General features: G+C 44.4%; 1 protein-coding gene across 1 annotated transcript; it reads right to left on the bottom strand.

Annotated features, from left to right (window-relative positions):
• Window positions 1-4,520: 4,520 nt before the first annotated feature.
• Window positions 4,521-22,059, bottom strand: LOC120053887 (E3 ubiquitin-protein ligase Siah1-like). The gene is made up of 3 exons (XM_039001173.1): window positions 21,877-22,059; window positions 12,148-12,204; window positions 4,521-6,526 (listed from the first exon to the last, which is right to left on the bottom strand). The coding sequence occupies exons 2-3, from the start codon at window positions 12,155-12,157 to the stop codon at window positions 5,676-5,678; spliced, it is 861 nt and encodes a 286-aa protein (XP_038857101.1). The 5' UTR covers window positions 12,158-12,204; window positions 21,877-22,059; the 3' UTR covers window positions 4,521-5,675.
• Between the last annotated feature and the right edge of the window lie 503 nt (window positions 22,060-22,562).

Genomic DNA, 22,562 nt, shown 5'->3' with positions numbered 1-22,562 from the left:
TCATGTACCTCAGATCTAATATGGTGACTGAATTAATGAGGTTTACAAAGGTTTACAAAGGCTTCTTGATGGGCATCAGCATCCAGAGAAATACTGCTGGTACACTGTATGTGGACACCCCTTCAAATGAGTGGATTTGGCCATTTCAGCCACACCCGTTGCTGACAGGTGTATAAAATCGAGCACACGGCCATGCAATCTCCATAGACAAACATTGGCAGTAGAATGGCCTTTTGAAGAGCTCAGTGACTTTCAACATGGCACCATCATAGGATGCCATCTTTCCAACAAGTCTGCTCAATTTTTGCCTTGCTAGAGCTGCCCCGATCAACTGTAATTGCTGTTATTGTGAAGTGGAAATGTCTAGGAGCAACAACGGCTCAGCCCAAGTGGTAGGCCAAACAAACTCACAGAACGGGACCACAGTGCTGACGCGCGTAGCGTGTAAAAATAGTCTGTCCTCGGTTGTAACACTCTCTACCGAGTTCCAAACGTCAGCACAAGAACTGTTCGTTAGCAGCTTCATGAACTGGGTTGCCATGGCCGAGCAGCCGCACACAAGCCTAAGATCACCATGCGCAATGCCAACAGTCGGCTGAAGTGGTGTAAAGCTCGCCGCCATTGGACTCTGGAGCAGTGGAAAAGCATTCTCTGGAGTGATGAATCACGCTTCACCATCTGGCAGTCCGACAAACGAATCTGGGTTTGGCGGATGCCAGGAGAACGCTACCTGCCCCAATAAAAGGTAAAAACGCTACCTGCCCTGAGCTGAAAATATGTAATTCTGCCCCTGAACAAGGCAGTTAACCCTCTGTTCCTAGGCCGTCATTGTAAATAATAATTTGTTCTTAACTGACTTGCCTAGTTAAATAAATAAGTTTGGTGGAGGAATAATGGTCTGGGGCTGTCTTTCATGGTTCGGGCTAGGCCCCTTAGTTCCAGTGAAAGGAAATCTTAATGCTACAGCATACAATTACATTCTAGACGATTCTGTGCGTCCAACTTCCTGGAAACAGTTTTGGGGAGGCCCTTCCCTGCTTCAGCATGACAACGGTTTGTCGAGATCGGTGTGGATGAACTTGACTGGCCTGCACAGAGCCCTGACCTCAACCCCATCAAACACCTTTGGAGTGAATTAGAACGCCGACTGCGAGCGAAGCCTAATCGCCCATCATCCGTGCCTGACCTCACTAATGTTCTTGTGGCTGAATGGAAGCAAGTCCCTGCAGCAATGTTCCAACATCTAGTGGAAAGCCTTCCCAGAAGAATGTAGCAAAGGGGGGGGGACCAACTCTATATTAATGCCCATGATTTTGAAATGAGAAGTTCGATGAGCAGGTGTCCACATACACTTCTTGACCAGAAGTATCAGAATTTACTTGTGATTTAATTTACAGTGCCTTGAGAAAAAGTATTCACACCCCTTTGTGTTACAGCCTGCATTTAAAATTGATGACATTTAGATGGTGTCACTGGCCTGCACACAATGTCAAAGTGGAATTGTTTTTAGAAATGTTAACAAATTAATAAAAAAGTAAAAGCTGAAATGTCTTCAGATGATTTATCAATACACCCAATCACTACAAAGATACAGGCGTCCTTCCTAACTCAATTGCCGGGGAGGAAGGAAAAGGCTCAGGGATTTCACCATGAGGCCAATGGTGACTTTAAAACAGTTAGAGTTTAAAGGCTGTGATGGGAGAAAACTGAGGATGGATCAACAACATTGTAGTTACTCCACAATACTAACCAAAAAGATGGAAGCCTGTACAGCAAATCCAACATCACTGAGTAGCACTCTTCATACAGTATTTAAGCATGGTGGTGGCTGCATCACGTTATGGGTATGCTTGTCATCAGCAAGGACTAGGTTAGTTTTTTGGGGGGATAAACACAAAACAGAATAGAGCTAAAGCATAGGCAAAATCCTAGAGGAAAACCTGGTTCAGTCTGCTTTCCAACAGACACTGGGAGACAAATTCACCTTTCAGCAGGACAATAACCTAAAACACAAGGCCAAATATACACTGGAGTTTAACAAGATGAAATGATCCTGAGTGGCCTCGTTACAGTGGACTTAAAAACGTCTTGAAAATCTATGGCTGTCTAGCAATGATCGATAAACAACTTGACAGAGCTTGAATAATTGTTTTAAAAATGTGCAAATATTGTACTATCTAGGTGTGCAAAACTTAGACTTACCCAGAAAGACTCACAGCTGTGATCGCTGCCAAAGGTGATTCTAACATGTATTGACTCAGGGGTGTGAACACTTATGTAAATGAGATATTTCTGCATTTCATTTTCAATAAAATTGGCTACAAATTCTAAAAATATTTTTCACTGTCACTATGGGGTATTGTGTAGATTGTTGAGAGAAAAAAATAATTATATCTATTTGAAATCAGGCTTAACACAAATGTGGTATAAAATGGATGAGTGTGATTGTACAATAGCTAATATAGTGTATACTGTTAAGATGCAGTACTGTGTCATACCCTAAGACACAAACTCATCTCATTTAGCCATTTTCCTGTCTCAGCCTCCAGTATCTATGCTGCAATAGTTTGTGTTGGGGGGCTAGGGTCAGTCTGTTATATTTGGTGTAATTCTCCTGTCTTATCCGGTGTCCTGTGTGAATTTAAGTATGCTTTAATTCTCGCTCCCTCTCCCGGAGGACCTGAGCCCTGGGACCATGCCTCAGGACTACCTGGCCTGATGACTCCTTGCTGTCCCCAATCCACCTGGTCACGCTTCTGCTCCAGTTTCAACTGTTTTGTCTGTGGCTATGGAACCCTGACCTGTTGACCGGACACGCTACCTTGTCCCGGACCTGCTATTTTGGGACCCTCTCCCTCTACAGCAACTGCTGTCTCGAACTCTGAACGCTCGGCTATGAAAAGCCAACTGCCATTTACTCTGGAGGTGCTGACCGGTTGCATCCTCTGTTGCACCCTCTACAACCATTGTGATTATTTGACCCTGCTGGTCATCTATGAACGTTTGAACATCTTGGCCATGTACTGTTATAATCTCAACCCGGCACAGCCAGAAGAGGACTGGCCACCCCTCAGATGCTGGTTCCTCTCCAGGTTTCTTCCTAGATTCCTGCCTTTCTAGGGAGTTTTTCCTAGCCATCGTGCTTCTACATCTGCATTGCTTGCCGTTTGGGGTTTTAGGCTTGGTTTCTGTACAGCATTTTGTGACATCGGCTGATGTAAAAAGGGCTTTATAAATACATTTAATTGATTGATTAATTATGCAACTGTTACACAGCTAGTTAATGACCTGAAACATGATTGGTCACTAACTGCAGAAAATAAGGAGTTTCAATTCAAATAGTACTATGTTGAATGTGGTTGAGAATCAGCAGAAAACTATGCAGCTGCCTCAGCAACAGCAAGAGCGGGGAGGGTGTGGATCATCATTCTGACCACCACCCACTTAGTTCTACGACGATGAGCCAAGACAAGCGCCACCACAGCCTGCCTGCTACCTCCAACATCTACATGCCTTCCACTGGGCCCAACAGGAGATACTACCAATATATGACTAGAAACAAAACTACAGACAATAATAGCCTACTGTTAATATTAACACAATTGTAAATTTCAGGGATTGGGGTGAAGGAAATTGTGACTAGTGCATCTGGCACAGGTTGTGTTTAAGCTGTGCTCAGATGTAGGCTAGTCAGCTGGCCCGAGGCTGATTCTACAGACAGATTTGCCATTTAACTCTGAGCAAGGATGAAATAATCCACCCTGAAAGTCTGCCTAACAGACCAAACTTCCTCAGGGCAGGGAAAATAAGGCCTCATCTATGACCTCATCACAAGGAAACTACCCTGTGCTGTAGATCACCACGGGAACCACTACTCTGCACCTCACACAGCAACACACTAGAATAGCAGATACCAGTTAGTGATCAAAATCCCATGACTGCTTTGCTCCACCACTTATGGACACATCTAATTGCAGCTTTGATTGAATGAGGCCTGGGAAGGAAACAGGAGCACTTTCCCCTAAACAGAATGAGCAGTACACATGACTGAACATGGCTGTTACTTTAAGGGCCACTACTGGGGGAGATAATGCATGACGGAAGTGGCGTGAAGACAAAACAGCAGCATGATCAGAGAAAGAGTGGTCTGTGTTCCCCAGTGGAGTGTAGCTGGCTGGGTGCCAAAGTCCCCAGGGCGTCCTGGGGGCCTCTGGTAATTATGGTCCTACAGAGCTAACCCTTCATTCACTAGGCCAGAACACAGACGCTCCAGCCTCCACCCCATACGGGGCTGGATAGGACTGGGAAACAGGCACACACACAATGTACTATAATCAACAATGCACCCCACACACAAACCTTTGTGATCAGCAGTGCACTCATGCATGTCTACATGATTAAAGCCATCTGATGAGTATAACGTGCTTAACTAGAATGATAATTGCGTGGTTGGAGTAAATCCCTGCCAATAAATAATGCTGTTATTGCCTATAGCAAATCGCAGGGATGGAGAAATTGCACAAGGTATGTAAAAGAGATTTATTTAATGACAAAATAAAACAAAAGACTATTAAGAGATGGGGACCAGCAACAGTACTATGTATCAGAGATGTTTGGCATTGCTACGCCCACTCACAAACAGAATTTAGACAAAGACAGACAAACGACGAGAGAAAACGAACTTACAAAATAAAATACATTGAAGTTTTCGAAAGAACGACAATTGATCTACAAACACTGAAGATTAGCCACAAGGGTACAGCCTTTTTCATTCATTAAAAGTCATTACAAAAATGATAACAATCTCCATTTAATAATAACGATATTATAACTGTAGAAACTGTCCTCATTCCTGGGGTGTATTCATTAAATCTTTCAACGGAAAAACATTTACCGTTTAAGAACCAAACAGAACGAAACTGAGGGACCTACCTGAATTTGTCCAATAGAAACTCTTGTTTTAGTTGTAAAACGCTTTGCAACAGACAAAACGTTTTGCAACAGAATTGGCGTAATGAATACACCCCTTGTCAGATATTCAGTGGTTTAGGCTGAAACCGTTGGACTCCAGAGAGACCAAACTAGCTTTTCAGCCAATGTCCGTGCACACAGTACTAGGACCTTCTCATCCAAGGAGGGGAAAAAAGGACAACATAACTAAAAATCAAAAACATTAATAGTTAAATTTCACTTCGACTCAACTGAAATGCAATATATAAAAAATAAAAACATTTGCCATTGTTTTTGATGCCTCACCCTCCCTCAAATTGAGTCCACCCACTCAGTCTCTCACCATCTGTAACCCTTCTGCCAGCTTCCCTCTGCAAAGATGGATCACAAACTGAACCCCCACCTGTTGAAGTGTTCACTCCATAGGTGTGCTCTGGGTTGAAGGGCATTGGTGGATTATTCTCAGAAAAACTTACCTTTAATTATTGAACAAATATTGTATTGAAGCCTAAAATGTAATCCCAGGGATAGAGTTCCATTGTTTGCATCAAGCTCTTACCAGTCTGTGAAAGTTCTAAACCACAATTTACAATGGCAACAGGTTCCTTGGGACAACACTTACACCCTGCTCCTCTCCAAACCCAGGTTTCCTGTAGTGTGGAGTGTGTGTATATGTGTCTGTATGTGTGTGTGTGTGTTAGTAGTGGCTGTCCACCTGACAGTCCTCAGCACATGGATATGGTGACATTGATGCCCAGGTTCCCGTTCTCAGCGAACAGCTGCGCGATGGAGGTATCAAACACCAGGCAGTCGCTGTTCATAATGGCCGTGGCAATGCCCTCGTGGATGGAACGGGGCGTGGCCTCCCAGGTGAGCCGTCGCCGGTGCCCGTTGAGCTCCAGGCGGTAGGCAAAGTTCTCTGCCTGCTTCCGCGTGCCGATTAGCTGCACAATGGCAAAGAACTGCTGGTGGCCGTCGTACTTCTCCTGCTTCTCCAGGACCAGCATGAAGTGGAAACCAAAGCAGGACTGCATCATGACCCAGTCCACTGCCCCAGGCAGGTTAATGTCTGTAGCCAGGAACACAATGTCCTCGCCCTGCAGCGTGGTGATGGATTTGTGCTGGTGCATGAGGTGGGGCATGACCGCGTCCAACGAGCCCTGCCACTTACAGGAGGCCCCTGGGCAGGGGCAGGAGTACGGCCGGAACTCACACAGCTCCTCGTGATCCGCCTTGTCTGTGTGGGGCAGCGTTACCTCGCATCCCGACGACGCATACTTGCAGGGGAACAGCACAGAGTTGGCCACCTTCTCCATGGCCAGGTTCCGGATGGAGCCCAGCGGGCCCCGGCAGGTGGGGCAGCAAGTGAGCTTGGGCCGGCAGTTGCTGCAGACCAGGTGGCCGCTCTGGCACTGCAGGATGGGGGGCAGCACATAGTCGAAGCAGACAGGGCACTCAAACAGGCTGGCCAGGTCGCTGTTAGAGGCTGTAGTGCCGGACAGGGTGGGGATGCGCTGGGAGGGGGCGCACTTGGAGGTTCCTGTTGGCAGCGCTGTGGCGGTCTGGCGACTCATTTCTGTTGAGAAACACAGGGGTTAAAGAGACACACTGGGCGAATAACTGAACTAGACATTTGGTGAGAACACCGTAAAATAGGTGATAGTAGTGGGAGAATGTGAAGACAAATGTAACAGTCTCCATGAGAGGCTTGACCAGGTCATGTTGGCAATATGGTATAAAAACAGAGAAGGGCCCATAAAGTACATAAGGTATATAGATCACATGGACTATGATGAATGAATACCCGACTAACAAAGTCATGGAGATCGCTATAACGGAGGCAGACGGAGACATGCGCTAGATTTCATCTTCTCCATGCCGAGACCCCTGCCATGTAAATTAACAAAGAGCTAGGCCTCAGGGCCTCTAAGGAGATGTGTTCTCACTGATAGTAATGTTCCTCTCCCAGCACAGCTGCAGTACAGCGGGCCTGGTTGGGGCCTCAGGGCAGGCAGCCCTCTACACTGATGAGCATCTCCCCTCCCTCTCTCCGAGGGTCAGCCTGGAGGCTCTGTGATACACCCATCTGTCCATTTGCTCTGATAAAGTCTGGCCAGCACAGGGCAAGCAGACAGCTTGGAGGGGCTATTTTGGGTTTGGGAGAGCGACACAGATTTTAATGGTAAAAACAATTACGGTTCCAGACGGCAAAGTGGACTGGGATGGCTGAGAGCAAAGCAGAGGGCTAGCTTGCTTCCTGTCAGCTGTTCCCATGGCAACAGGCTGTGGTTGAGGGCTTTGTGGATGGGACGGCCCACCGAGGGGAACGGGAGGGAGGGATGGATTTTCCCTGGGCCGCCTGGCAGGAGCTGGGTGTGACCCACCCCTGGCCCTGCTGCTACTGCTGTTGCTTTATATAACCCAAAGCCGTAGCACATTGTACAGCTCAGAGACTGGGAGGCAGGCAGGAAGACAGCCATGATGGGGGCACTGTGGTCCAGCCAAAATGGAGGTAGTTCACTGATACTGTAGGAAGCACAGAAAGGGAGAGTGGAGGAGAGCAAGAGAGGGGCAGACTGGGCAGCAGGGCTGTGCGTGTAGGTGTCATTGAACCTGCCTGTAAACACATCTGCTCTGATAAAGCTCTACCTATTTATAGGCCTCCTAGCGAGCAGCTCCGGACACAAGCAACAACTGTGGACTAAATTAGCACAGAACAACAAGGCGAAGATGAGCGTATCTAAAAAAAATAATTAAAAAATACAGTAACAAAAATAAAGAGCTTGACGTATAGGAGCTAAGAACGCATCTTGTTCAAGTGGCAGAGCTGCACTTGGTGGCTGTAGTCTGGTCCTTGCTATCTGGGATTGTTGTCACATCCCTGCCCCATTAAGTTTACCTTTAAAATGGTTACGGTAAGGGTTTGGGCAGGGCTCTACAGTTTCTCTCACATATGTGCCTAAATATTTTTAGTGCGACCTGTAATTTTTATTTAGGAGCACCAGTGCGCCCCCCAAAAAAGATAATGATAATTGTTGCAATGATTACATCACTGTACCGCAGCCCCATGGAGAATACGCTGAGCGCAGATTCAAGACCGTCATGCATGCACCATTACTACAAAGAAAATAGCTTGTTACCTGAAATAGTTTTCATTGTGCTCCTAAATTTTTCAACATGTGCTCCTTGTAAAAAAGGTCAGCGTAAAGCCCTGGGTTAGAGTTAGGGTTAATAAAGGGAATACTGGACACAGAGACATACAAATGCTATCCACAAGTTCATCTGACTCTGGGGAATTAGATAAAAGGCCTCATTGCCAAAATCCTGAAGTATCCCTTTAAGGTTAGGGACGTCCCAAGGATCCCTGATAACTCTAACCCTGGGCTGTTCATGTCTGTGTGAGGTACAATATATATGTGGGCGTGAGCGAGCCCCTTAGCAGGAAGTCTGCAGTGACGGCAACAGAGTGTTTGTGTGTGTGTTGCTTCTGCAGCCTGCATGTGGGCAATGGTGTGCTCCAGTGCAGCAGGGAGGGAGATGCAGACAGCTCTTTAGTTTTGTTTGTCAACTGGAGGCATTGGCACCAGCAACCTACTCTACCCCCTCATCCCAGAGTCTGTCTGCTGCTTGGCCCTCCTGGGTCCCTGCTAGATGCAGGCAGCCATGGGACTGGTGCAATAATGAGCATAAACACTGCTCTGAGAGTATGCTCGTTGGTGTGCCTGCAGCGAGGATCATAGAAGGAACAGGCGACATGAGTGTTTCTCCTACTGAAGAGAAGATGTTTATGATTTAGAACCAGGGTGTACAGGCCAGAGTGAGGGAGCAGGTGAGCGGAGGTTACTGCAGAGATCAAATCAAAGCAGTTTCCTCATAAATAGTGGAAATTAACCTCCCAATGAACACCCAAAACAGCCAGGTCTTGTGCCAGTGCTTGACTTGGGCAGGAGTTCACCGGAGCCAAATACCAGCACCTCAAAATATTCTACAAGCTCAAGCAGTAAAACTTTGCGCCAAAGTATTGTGGAGCTCCTGTACCCAAATATAAAAACAGTACGAGCACGTATTTCAGTCCATGTCAAGTACTGCATCACAAACGTACAGTCAATAACACAATACAAAAATCTATGTACAGTGTGTGCAAATGTAGAAGACTAGGGAGGTAAGGCAATAAATAGGCCATAGAGGCAAAATAATTACAATTTAGAATTAACACTGGAGTGATAGATGTGCAAGTAGAGATACTGGGGTGCAAAAGAGCAAGAGGATAAATAACAATATGGGGATGAGATAGTTGGGTGTGCTATTTACAGATCGGCTGTGTACAGGTACAGTAATCGGTAAGCTGCTCTGACAGCTGCTGCTTAAATTTAGAGAGGGAGATATGAGTCTCGAGCGATTTTTGCAATTCTTTCCAGTCATTGGCAGCAGAGAACTGGAAGGAAAGGCTGACAAAGTGTTGGCTTTGGGGATGACCAGTGAAATATACCTGCTGGAGCGCGTGCTATGGGTGGGTGTTGCTATAGTGGCCAGTGAGCTGAGATAAGGCGGGGCTTTACCGAGCAAAGACTTAGATGACTTGGAGCAAGTGGGTTTGGCGACGAATATGTAGTGAGGGCCAGCCAACGAGAGCATACAGGTCGCAGTGGTGGGTAGTATATGGGGCTTTGTTTACAAAACGGATGGCACTGTGATAGCAAATTGGATGTAGTCTGAGTAGAGTGTTGGAGGCCATTTTGTAAATGACATCGCCGAAGTCAAGGATCTGTAGGATAGTCAGTTTTACAAGGGTATGTTTGGCAGCATGAGTGAAGGAGGCTTTGTTGCGAAATAGGAAGTCGATTCTAGATTTAATTTTGGATTGGAGATGCTTACTATGAGTCTGGACTCTCAGGGGGAGTGGGAATTGCAAATAACACATTTTCATTTCACACCCTTCATCACTTCATGAGATCTAGTGTTTCCCCCCAGGATTCTTTTAAAGCACCGGTGACAAAATCAGCCTGGTAGTGGGCTTGTGGCACGGTTTTAGAGGAGCAGAGGCAATTTAGCTGTTTTAAATCGAATTTCCTGCAATTCTACACATTTTGCCATGGCTTATGCAGTGTTCTTATGCCACTTGAAAGACTAAAAACATAAAAATATATTTATTTTTTTTTTTTATTTTTTTTTTTTATTTTTTTTTAAATGGGGGCCCCATGCCATGACAGTTTGGGAATTTACGATTGTTCCTGACCATCTAGTTTTTATTTTGGTGAGTGTTAGTTCTCAAAGATGATCTTACTGAAATAAATAATATGGTTTTAGTCATTTAAATTTACACAGAAACATTTTTACTCCCCCTTTTTTACATTGGTGGCCACGATTTAGCAGTGGTATGTTGCTGCTAAATGCATATAGGGGAAATAGTTGTCAACCATATTTGTATTGCTTATTTATTTTCATGTGTTTACAGTGGGGGGGTCAGATGTGAGAAATGGTGTGCCAATCCGATAAGAGGGACGAACAGACAGTATGCAGAGTTTAGGTTATGTTAGGAGTCGACTCAATTCAATTAAAATTTGTGGCTTTATTGGCATGAGAAACGTGTTTACATTAGAGGTCGGCATGGCCGATTAATTAGGGCCGATTTCAAGACTGCGTGGCTGGCTGACCACCTGTTACGCGAGCGCAGCAAGAAGCCAAGGTAAGTTGCTAGCTAGCATTTAACTTATCTTATAAAAAAAAAAAATCTTCACATAATCACATGGTTGATGATATTACTAGTTTAAGTAGCTTGTCCTGCGTTGCAAATAATCAATGCGGTGCCTGTTAATTTATCACCGAATCACAGCCTACGTCGCCAAACGGGTGATGATTTAACAAGCACATTTGCGAAAAAAGCACTGTCGTTGCACCAATGTACCTAACCATAAACATCAACGCCTTTCTTAAAATCAATACACAAGTATATATTTTTAAACCTGCATATTTAGTTAAAAGAAATTCATGTTAGCAGGCAATATTAACTCGGGAAATTGTCACTTCTCTTGCGTTCTGTGCAAACAGTCAGGGTATATGCAGCAGTTTGGGCCGCCTGTAACAGCAATATTTAGACTTATGGATGCCACCCGGAACGGTTCCGTATTTCACTGAAAGAATAACCGTTTTGTTTTCGAAATGATAGTTTCCGGATTTTACCATATTAATGACCTAAGGCTCGTATTTCTGTGCGTTTATTATAATTAAGTCTATGATTTGATAGAGCAGTCTGAGCAGTGGTAGACAGCAGCAGGCTAGTAAGCACTAATTCAAACAGCACTTTCCTGCATTTACCAGCAGCTCTTCACAATGCTTGAAGCACAGCACTGTTTATGACTTCAAGGCTATCAACTCCCGGGATTAGGCTGGCAATCCTATAGCGCCTATAAGAACATCTAATAGTCAAAGGTATATGAGATACAAATGGTATAGAGAGAAATAGTTCTATAATAACTACAACCTAAAATTTCTTAACTGGGAATATTGAAGACTCATGTTAAAAAGAACCACCAGCTTTCATATGTTCTCATGTTCTGAGCAAGGCAAATAAACGTTAGCTTTTTTACTTTCTTCTCCAACACTGTGTTTTTGCATTATTTAAACCAAACATGTTTCATTATTTATTTGAGACTAAAATGAATTCATTTATTATATTAAGTTAAAATAAAAGTGTTCATTCAGTATTGTTGTAATTGTCATTATTACACATACACGTGTATATATAGTTTATTTTTTATTTTTATAGTACGATTAATCGGTACCGGCTTTTTTTGGGTCCTCCAATAAATCGTTATCGGTGTTGAAAAATCATAATCGGTCGACCTCTAGTTTACATTGCCAAAGCAATTCCCTCAATGTGTGTTGAGAAACTGTGGGGGAAATGGCACACGAGAAGGAGTGGCTCAAAATGTCCCTCCACATGGAGAGGAGTTGATTACTAAACCAGCTCAAGGTGGTAGCTCACTGGGCCTTCATTAGATGACCTCTACATTGTGGACCCCAGGAAGAGTAGCTGCTGCTTCATAACACCTAATGGGGATCCCAATAAAATACCAATCCTCCAAACACCTCCTGTTTTCCCAACCAAGCCACTTTCCCCGCGTTAACCCAAAAACACAGCTCTCTCATACAGATCTCACTCACACGGACACACACGAGAAAGAAAATGTTGCTTGCCTTCGTCCATAAGATTCCCAAATAAGGCTTTCTTCTTCTCTTGAAATGTGAGGACCTCTGAAAGGGGAGAGAGAAAATAGAGGTTAACTAGTGGAGTAAAAACAAGACAAAAAATAGAGTCAAACGCAGCAGAGGTCTCCATAGAAACACACCAATCAGCATCACTGAAGACTCAGTTCTGTGAAGGCCCATAAGCCCACCTTCTGTTCTCTGCTGGGCAACCACTCAGTGCTGGTCATGGTCAACAGTTCTAGCTATAGTATACACTGAAGGTGGACATGTGTTTGGGACTGGGACCTGCTCAAACTTCAGCCAATACAAATGCAGCGTTAACCAGTGAGCTGTGGAAAGAAGACGTCATGGCTACGGCAGTTCTCTCTGAGACAAGTGCTAATATTGAGCGCTCTTGGCCCATCACATATTCTGCTGAAACACCACAGCTTCCATCATGCAATGGGTTAACAACACTAATGCAAAGTATATTACTACATGAAGCATCGATTTCCCCCTTCAGTCTTTTCCCTCAGAACTTCCTTTAAATATTTAAGAATGTTCCATCTGAAATTCAGAGGCACTTACGTTTTACACTGTCCACTAGCATTTAGGCCGGCTATCACATCACATTACAACAACTAGGGCTAGACCTTGCTAAATATCCTCACTACCTGACACGAACATAGAAATTACTTTACAAAATCAGTCAACTGATTGACAAGGATGCAAACTGGTAAGTGCCCACAAAGTGACAAAACAAATGTTCATGGAAACACATGAAAAACCTGTGTAGTGCAATTTTTTTAATATTTTCTGGAGAACAAATACACATTTGATTAAAATCGCAATACTCCTAATTTTCTAAACCACAATAACGAGAGAAAAGTGTCCTAGTAGGGGGAGTTGGGGTCTTTGGTCTGGGTTGAATGTTGATCATGAAATGTCTCCCAGACAGGAATGCATAGCGCACTACGTAGAATTGCCGAATTCCACAAGTCCACAACCATGCTTAAACCACACAGGGCATAGTTGCCCTTTAAAATCAATTGCACACCAGCAAGATACCATTGTATTAAGCTAGAGGTGTTTGTGGCGGTTCTTGTAACAGTGTTTCATGTGATGGGAGAGTTTGCAAATCAAATGCTCAGCCGATTGATACAAATCATGATAAAGCTGACATGTACGCCTACTTTGCAGTAAACATTTCATTGGGAAAGCCTTTAGAAATGACTGTTTAGGCATGCTAACTGGCTACACAACAACAGATAGGCAGACGGACAGAAATCAGGAGGTACTTCAGAAAGATACAGGAAATACAATTCACTGATACATTCTATTCATGAATTGAGCAACGAGTGCAGTAACTACTTCTATAATAAGTTCAACACATTTAACTGTGTGCTCAGTCCAGAGCCTCAGCCACTGAGTGATGAGACCACCCCCCCGATTCACATGGATGCCGAAAAGCGACATGTTCGCATCCCTGGATCGAGGTCCTGATTGTGGTCTTCTGTAGCTCAGTTGGCAGACTTGGTAGAGAATGGTGCTTGCAACGGCAGGATAGTGGGTTCGATTCCCATATGTCAAATGTTTGCACGCATGACTGTAAGCCGCTTTGGGTAAAAGCATCTGTCAAATGGCATATATTATTATTGACCCAAATCTCTGCACCGAACTCATGTCAGATTTGTAGTTTTAACATCTGGCTACCCCGGTCTAACCCATTTGTTGAATCATGTTTTTGTGTAAAAACCATGTATTCTCATCACTACCCTGTTAAAATATGACTTATTGAAGATGACAGCCGGTAAGGAGCACCAGAAACTAGCAGATGCAGGCTAAACCCAAAACAAAACACTATCATGTGCATCAGCAGCCTCCTCCATGTAGGCATCTGGCTTTGAGTTTGTGTGGACTAGAAGAGTCGGGCGAGTCTCCTCCTGCCCTGCCTCCTTACTGTAAACTCCTGCTGCTGTTTACTACCAAACACACACTGTCTGCCTGTGCCCTCCACACACACACAACCACTTTAAAGCAGTCCAATAAAGTGACGTAACAGCCAACGTCTGAACACAGAGAGGGAGACAGAATGAGAGAGTTGGCAACCATGAGTGTCGAAAAAAACTAAACCATTTCTTCTCAACACAAACATGCCATTATTTGTTCTCCACTCATGTCATCTCTCTCACGAACCTGCACACACACACAATCAATTAGAATCTGCAGTGCCTTGCAGAAAACAAAGCCAAATGTCAGGACAGAAGTGAACACCTGTAGGTATTTATGACGCCACAGTTGCACCCCAGGTATAGGAGGAGCATGGGAAAGGGCAAACATTCCATTCCAACAGACATTTTTCCCACTGAAAATTAGCAGGGGAGCATTTATGAGCCACAGAGCGCAAATAGGACTTCTTACCTTTGGGGTTGTTGGCTGTTCTAGTGGCTATGCATGTGAAGAGCTTGAGCACCCCCTTCCATGAGTTCATAGGCTGCACATTAGCTCTGCCCGACATAGGGAGAGAGTGAGGGAACTCTTCATTGCGGTTTTTCCATAGAAACAAAACAGCCCATAACAGAGGGCCGCTCCTTTCCGGCCCCCCCACCCCCTCCTTTGGGTCTCTGCCTAAACACCCATCTGAAAACACAGATGTACTACTTCTATCAGAGCCTGAGAGTCCAGGGACAGACACCTTGGAGGGATGGAAGCCTCATACAGAGCCAGATAGAGAACACACAGAAAGACACTCTGATCCAGGTTCTTCTTTCACCACCACAGCAGAGAGAGCAGAAGGCTAGAATCCAAAAATCCTCTTTAAAGTACAGCCCAGGAAAAGGCCAAGAAAGGGTGGAGGACCCGGAGGGGGGGGGGCGAACAGAGACCAAAAAACACGTTGCTGTAATTCAGGAATGTTACACAAGTATATCCAGCTCCCAGAGCCTAGCAGGCAGCTTGGGCAGCAGTCAGCTTTGGCAGCAGGCAGGCAGCCCAACCAGGGAGAGGGGGAAAGAAAGGGAGAACGTTGAAGAGGAAGCTAAGGAAACACTGGCAGTGTTTTTCTCCTTCTGAAAGCGTAGTCGAGCCCTGGTGTAAGTACACTCCCTGCATCCTCTGGTTGATCCAGTCAGTCAAGAAGGCAGCTGCTCCAGGCAGAGAGAGGGAACTCCCAGGCAGGCAGCAGGGTGAAAGAGATCGACAGTCCTGGCTGAGCACAACAGAGCAGTCCCTCTAGAGGGCTCTACACAGTCTATGCAACGGATAAGACAGAGGGTCGCTGCTGCTCCCTGTAGGCTAAGGAGTCCAATAGACTGGAGAGAGTATGCTCACATTCTCCCTCACTCACTCTCTCTCTCTCTCTCTCTCTCTTGAGGTGTGGGGCCCCTTCTCCTGGGCTCAGCCCTTCTCAGATTACAGTCTGCCTGCTCTGGCAGCTCCACCTCCAGCATGGCTGACACCTTCCTTCCTGCCTCTCTGCTCCCTTCCTCTGACCACGTGGACTAGACAAAAGAGACTGGAGAGGGTAAGAGTCTGAAAACACAAGTACTGTTAAATACACTCTGACCTCCGACCCCATAGCAGCCTCACAGTGGAGTGAACACCCCAAAACACAAAAAAGTCAGAGTATACATGAAATGCAAAGCACGTTCAGAGTGGATATCAAAACCATTCCATACATACCCTCTTAACAGACACCCCACCATAACATAAATTTCCACTACTTGTGTACTCTAAATGGTAACTGCTGTATCCAATCAAATCCAAAATAGACTTCCCATGAGGCATGGCCTATCTGTAAGAGCAAAGTGAAAGTAAAACATCCAATAAAATTATAATTGTTAGCACCATGGCCAAAGTTTTAGCAGCCCACAAAGTCCAGGTAAAAAAACAAATATCACTAGTCACCATTTGACAGGCTTATGGCTGTATTTGTTTATTATCAGGCCTTTTGTCTCTCAATATTTCAGACCACCCAACTTATACCATGTCACAAAATGTTTCAGCAACAGGTATGATGGCATGACCTTACAGAATGCTAGAACAGCAACGATCTTTCATCCATTCTATACAGACCTCATTACCAACCTAACGATACTAGCTAATAAACTGACAATAGACTAGACAGAAGATCCATTCACTGCCCTTTCCTCTCCTCCCTGATTAACATTTGAAGGCTATTACACAGACAGAGGTATTCCTACTAAAAGCAGCTGGATATTCTTTGGCATCCTGCAACAGACTGGTGAACAAAAGGTTACTCAGGCAGGCACCAGACAGAGCATATAAAACAGTAGCAGCAGCATGCAAAAGGGTAGCTCTTATGGTTGCTCTTAAAGTATAATGCCTTAAAGCCACAGCTACAGTAATTTAGATATAGCCTACATCTTGATTTGGTAAGAACATGACTAAAAAACCTTTGTCAAGCGTATTGTTAGAAGAGGGCAGGGGGGACTGAATTCCCATGAATGACAAGTGTCAACATTTACATCAAATCTAGACAGACACCTGCAAAGGGACAGAATGCATAGAACTCAACCAGCAGGATGCAAAACAGGTTCCCCGGTGGAAATGTACCATCGGTCTACCACAAAGAACACAACTCTGCAACAATAAAGACAGACAGACGTAACACTTTGGCTGATAAAGGAATAAAGTCTCATCAGAAGAGGGGCCTAGTTTCACTCTTAAATGAATCCATGGAAACACCTTCCATGAAGGCTAAACAGTTGCAGTGACAACCCATTCCTCCACCTCATAACACAAGCACATGCAATCATCCTACCATTCCAAAGAAAGACCAATACTCTCCTCAAAATGGAAATAAAACAAATAAAACAGGGGTATACTACAAAGCAGGATCAATGAGTTAGCCTGCTAACTTTGACAAACCAACCAACCATAACTAACATTTATTTTCTGGTTCATTAAGTTAAACGCAGATGTATTTTTGGTTGTTGAGTCAATTGGACCATGCCCATTTCAAGAATACCTCAATCAAATGCCGACCGTATTATCTCCCAAGAGAATTCTCTTCGGTTAATGTCACAGCCGTGTATATCCCCCTTCAAGCCGATACCACGACTGCCCTCAAGGAACTTCACTGGACAATGCAAACTGGAAACCATATATCCTGAGGCTGTATTTATTGTAGCTGGGGATTTTAACAAAGCAAATTTGAGGAAAAGACTACCTAAATTCTATCAGCATATTGACTGTAGCACTCGTGCTGTAAAAACACAGCCATTGTTATTCCAACTTCCGGGATACATACAAGGCCCTCCCCTGCCCTCCTTTCGGCAAATCTGATCACGACTCCATTTTGCTCCTCCCTTCCTATAGGCAGAAACTCAAACAGGGAGTACCCGTGCTAAGGATTATTCAAATCTGGTCTGGCCAATCAGAATCCTCGCTTCAAGATTGATCACGCGGAATGGGATATGTTCCGGGTAGCTTCAGAGAATAATATTGATGTATATACACACACCGAGACGGTTACGGAGTTTATCAAGAAGTGTATAGGAGATGTTGTACCCACTGTGACTATTAAAACCTACCCTAACCAGAAACCGTGGATAGATGGCAGCATTCGCACAAAACTGAAAACACGAACCACCACATTTAACCATGGCAGGGTGACTGGGAATATGGCAGAATAAAAACAGTAGTCATTCCCTCCACAAGGCAAACAAACAGGCAAAACTTCAGTATAGAGACAAAGTGGAGTCGCAATTCAACGGCTCAGACACAAGACATTTGTGGCAGGTTCTAAAGACAATCACGGGCTACAAAAGGAAAACCAGCCACGTCGCGGACATCGACGTCTTGCTTCCGGACAAGCTAAACACCTTCTTTGCCCGCTTTGAGGATAACACAGTGCCACCGACGCGGGCAGATATCAAGGACTGTGGGTTCTCCTTCTCCGTGGCCGACTTGAGTAAGACATTTAAGTGTTAACCCTCGCAAGGCTGCCAGCCCAGAAGGCATCCCTTGCCGCGTCCTAAGAGCACGCGCAGACCAGCTGGCTGGTGTGTTTACGGACATGTTCAATCTCTCCCTATCCCAGTCTGCTGTCCCCACCTGGACCCAAGACTGCAAAGGTAACTGAACTAAATGACTATCACCCTGTAGCACTCACTTCTGTCATCATGAAATGCTTTGAGAGACTAGTCAAGGATCATATCACCTCCACCCTAGACCCTCTTCAATTTACTTACCGTCCCAATAGGTCCACAGACGATGCAATCGCCATCACACTGCCCTATCCCATTTGGACAAGAGGCATACCTATGTAAGAATGCTGTTCATTGACTATAGCTCAGCATTCAACACCATAGTACCCTCCAAGCTCAAGACCCTGGGTCTGAACCCAGCCCTGTGTAATTGGGTTCTGGACTTCCTGGCTGGCCGCCCTCAGGTGGTGACGGTAGGTAACAACACCTCAATTTTACTGATCCTCAACACTGGGGCCCCACAAAGATGAGTGCTCAGCCCCCTCCTGTACTCCCTGTTCACCCATGACTGCGTGGCCATGCACCCCTCCAACTCAATCATTGAGGTTTGCAGACGACACAACAGTAGTAGGCTTGATTACCAACACCGACAAGACAGCCTACAGGGAGGTGGTGAGGGCTCTGGGAGTGTGGTGCCAGGAAAATAACTTGTCACTCAACGTCAATAAAACAAAGGAGATGATCGTGGACTTCAGGAAACAGCAGAGGGAGCATCCCCCTATCCACATCAACAGGAGAAGGTGGAAAGCGTCAAGTTCCTCGGTGTACATATCACTGACAAACTGAAATGGTCCACCCACACAGACAGCGTGGTGAAGACAGCACCTCTTCAACCTCAGGAGGCTGAAGAAATTTGTCTTGTTACCTAAAACCCTCAAAGTTTTACAGATGCACAATTGAGAGCATCCTGTCGGGCTGCATCACCGCTTGGTACGGCAACTGCACCACCCACAACCGCAGGGCTCTCCAAAGGGTGGTGCGGTCTGCCAAACGCATCACCGGGGGCAAACTACCGGCCCTCCAGGACACCTACAGCACCCGATGTCACAGGAAGGCCAAAAAGATCATCAAGGACAACAACCACCCGAGTCACTGCACAGAGAGGCTGCTGCCTACATAGACTTGAAATCATTGGCCACTTCTATAAATGGAACACTAGTCACTTTTAATAATGTCACTTTATCGGGTTTCCATATCTTGCATTACTCATCTCATATGCATGTACTATATTCTATACTATTCTACTGTATCCTAGCCTATGCCGCTCTTACCTTGCTAATCCTTATATTTATATATTCTTAATTCCCTTCCTTTACTTAGATTTATGTGCATTAGGTATGTGAAATTGTTAGATATTGCTACACTGTCGGAACTAGAAGCACAAGCATTTCGCTACACCCGCAATAACATACGCTAAACACGTGTATGTGACCAATAAAATTTGATTTGGCCAAACAGTTTCAGGTTGGAGAAATTCACAACAGATAGTGCAGCCCTTGCCTAGCTCTCACATTTCAACAGCAAAAAAAGCATGCTTTGTGACACCCCCTTCACAAAAATATAACAGTAGTTTTATTATATACACACACACAAGTTTACTCATAGTGAGTTTACTCACAGAAACAGAGGATTTAGTCACTTAACATCCTGGTAGACAAGAGCAGCCTGGGCAGAGCATCCAAATCGGCCTGAACAGAACAGCATTATCAGCAGTAGCTGATGTGTTGCCATGGAGAAGGTATGTTGAGGGTTAGAATCTGAAGGCAGAAACACCCATCTTCAAACATCCATATACAGCCGTGCTCCTCTGCAAAACACACACACGCCCAGTATCATGTTCAATCTATGCTGCAGGAGAGGGATACTGATTAAGATGGAGAGAACTAAAGAGGCAGAGAGCTAGTCAAGTGACTAGTCATGCTTTGTAAAGGATAAGAATGACCTCACTGCATGAGTGTCACCAAACTGGAATTACCGCAGCTAGAGACACAGGACTGTCACTATCTGGGGTTTACCATGTTCGATTCACTATGTATGTGCTGTTGCCAGCAAGTCAGGGAGTGACAAAGGACAGGCTACTACAGTCATGAACCAGGCAGTCAGCAATTACATTTGATTAAAACCCAGGCCAGCCCTAACACACCAATATTGGAAGTCTGATTAATTGTTTCTGTGCAACCCCACCAACAGAGCTCTGAAATGGTAGTCCTAAAAATAAGGTTATGCTTAGGGGAAGTAAATCACACAAACATAAAAGACCATGGTCCTCTTAAGTAGCTGTTAATGGACCTGAGATGGATGCAGTGCACATTTATGTCCAGTCATGGCGAATCAGTAAAACAACTTGCAGAATTGTGCTAACTAATCACAACATAGATACAAGAGCTAGCAGCTCGATTTGCAAATAGCTCATTAGGGAGACCATTTTCCTTTCAAGTAAATTGACATGTATAACTCGATAAAGTAGCCCGTTACATTCTTCATTTTAGAATAAAAGCAGCAGCCATTTAAGGCGCAAACCTGCAAATTGCTTTGTTTTGCGAGTGATAGCTACTAAACTGAGCTTTCCAGCAAGACGTGGGAGTGTTACAGAAAGTATTTAAGCAGCTGCTGTTGCACCTCGTTTGTGATATCTTAAGAGTCTTAATTTGATTATTTTGACATGCATTTCAATTGTAAGATGTTCTCCAATATCGGGTATTAGACTGGGCAAATATTTTTTAAGAAAATAGCTCTATATGAAATCATGCGGAATATAGTCTAGGTATAACTGCATTAAATAATGTTGGAACTACAAAACATTGTCTTACTACTATGAGTTGAAGATTTGTAAATTGAGAAACATGGGATAAGGAATATAACATTTACAGAAATTATACTACACCTACCACATCTGATTGCCATTAGCTCAGTTCGTCTACAATCCGACTGGAACGCGCCCATTCATGTTAGAGTTTTTCTGACAATACCATCGCCAACAGACATTTAAAAACAGTCCATTAGCAAACACGTGGAAGGTTGCAAGGTATATTCAACTAACTAGCTATGGAGGCCCAGATTCTGTAAGCAAAATGCTGGGACGATGTCATCCCCATTGCAAACGCTAGTTAGCGTACAACGTAAACAAATCAATTAAGCATATTTTAATCGTTATAGTAGTTAGCAGAAAAATAGATCGCAATACCTCAATTCTCACTTGCTGCGAAAATTACCTAATTAAGGTTAGCTGACAAATTCAACAAATGACATGAGTTGACAGACAATTTTGGTATGGCATGGTCATGATGGGAGTCAGCTAACGTTAACGTTAGTTGTTTAATAACGTTAGTGGCTGGAGCGCGGCCTATCCGAATGTAGCCAAAGCTTGTTTTTTTATTATTATGTTTTTGCCAAGGCTAGGTAGTAGTCAGCTAGCTAACAATAGCTAAAAAGCTGGCTAACGTTAGGTCGGAGAGTTATTTACTGTAGCGATGTACAACAAGGCCTCCTCTGTGGTGAACGAAATTATCACATAACCAGCCACATACAATGGCTATCTACACAGTAATGTTAGCTAGTTTACCAGCTATATTATCCGGCCAACGACGTCGAGTAATTTAGCTAACCAAGTTAGCTGAACTTGCTATCTAAATTATTCTAACTACTTCAGCCTAGCAGTGGCGTTAGCAGCGGTGTTGTTTTTCGAGTACAACCCGGTAAAACATCCGCACTCATTTACACCCCTTACCTTGGTGTAAATATCCTTTTAATATTGTAGCTTGCTAGCCACCGCGACGTAATCCACAAGGGATCCCGCTCCAATTGTACCGTCCTTCGCTCGTTAGCTATAGTGTTTTCCACATTCGGCTGTCCTCGAGAGACGAGACGCCTGTAGTCCTAGTACTCACCCGTCTCGGGCCCGCGCACAGTTGTTGAAATAGTTTCTCACGAGAGCGGCGCACAAGGGCATGAATGCGCTACTGGTTGAATGCGCCAATAGTTGTACAAGGCGTCATGACAAACTCTCTACAGTATCCTAACAGTAGCAGCTAATATACCGGGAGTATTCTGCTCTATTTGTGGGCTTAATCTACCACACTCTGCATTTACTTGGGCTACTAAACCACGTAGTATTCTGTAATGGAACCACAGTAATTAAAAATGAAAGGTAGAAATAAAATAAAAATGGCAGTAGGCCTATGATGTATGTGTAGGTCCATGTGATACACTGTAATTAACGCATTGAAGCTTTTCTTTACCATTTCCTAAAATGTGTGTTATTTTTCTTGCTGTCTACTTAAAAGTTTGTGAATAATTCATAATCAAGGGACCTGTCCAGTATTAATGAAACAGTGATACCTACCTTTACCTGCCATGTGCTGCTGCTTGGATACTATTACAAAGGATTTGTACCGGCTAAAGTGATTCTCCATT

This window comes from Salvelinus namaycush, chromosome 9 (assembly GCF_016432855.1).
Source record: "Salvelinus namaycush isolate Seneca chromosome 9, SaNama_1.0, whole genome shotgun sequence".
NCBI classification, from domain to species: Eukaryota; Metazoa; Chordata; class Actinopteri; order Salmoniformes; family Salmonidae; genus Salvelinus; species Salvelinus namaycush.
Note: the sequence above shows the minus strand (reverse complement) of the source record. Positions and strands in the feature narration are given on the sequence as shown.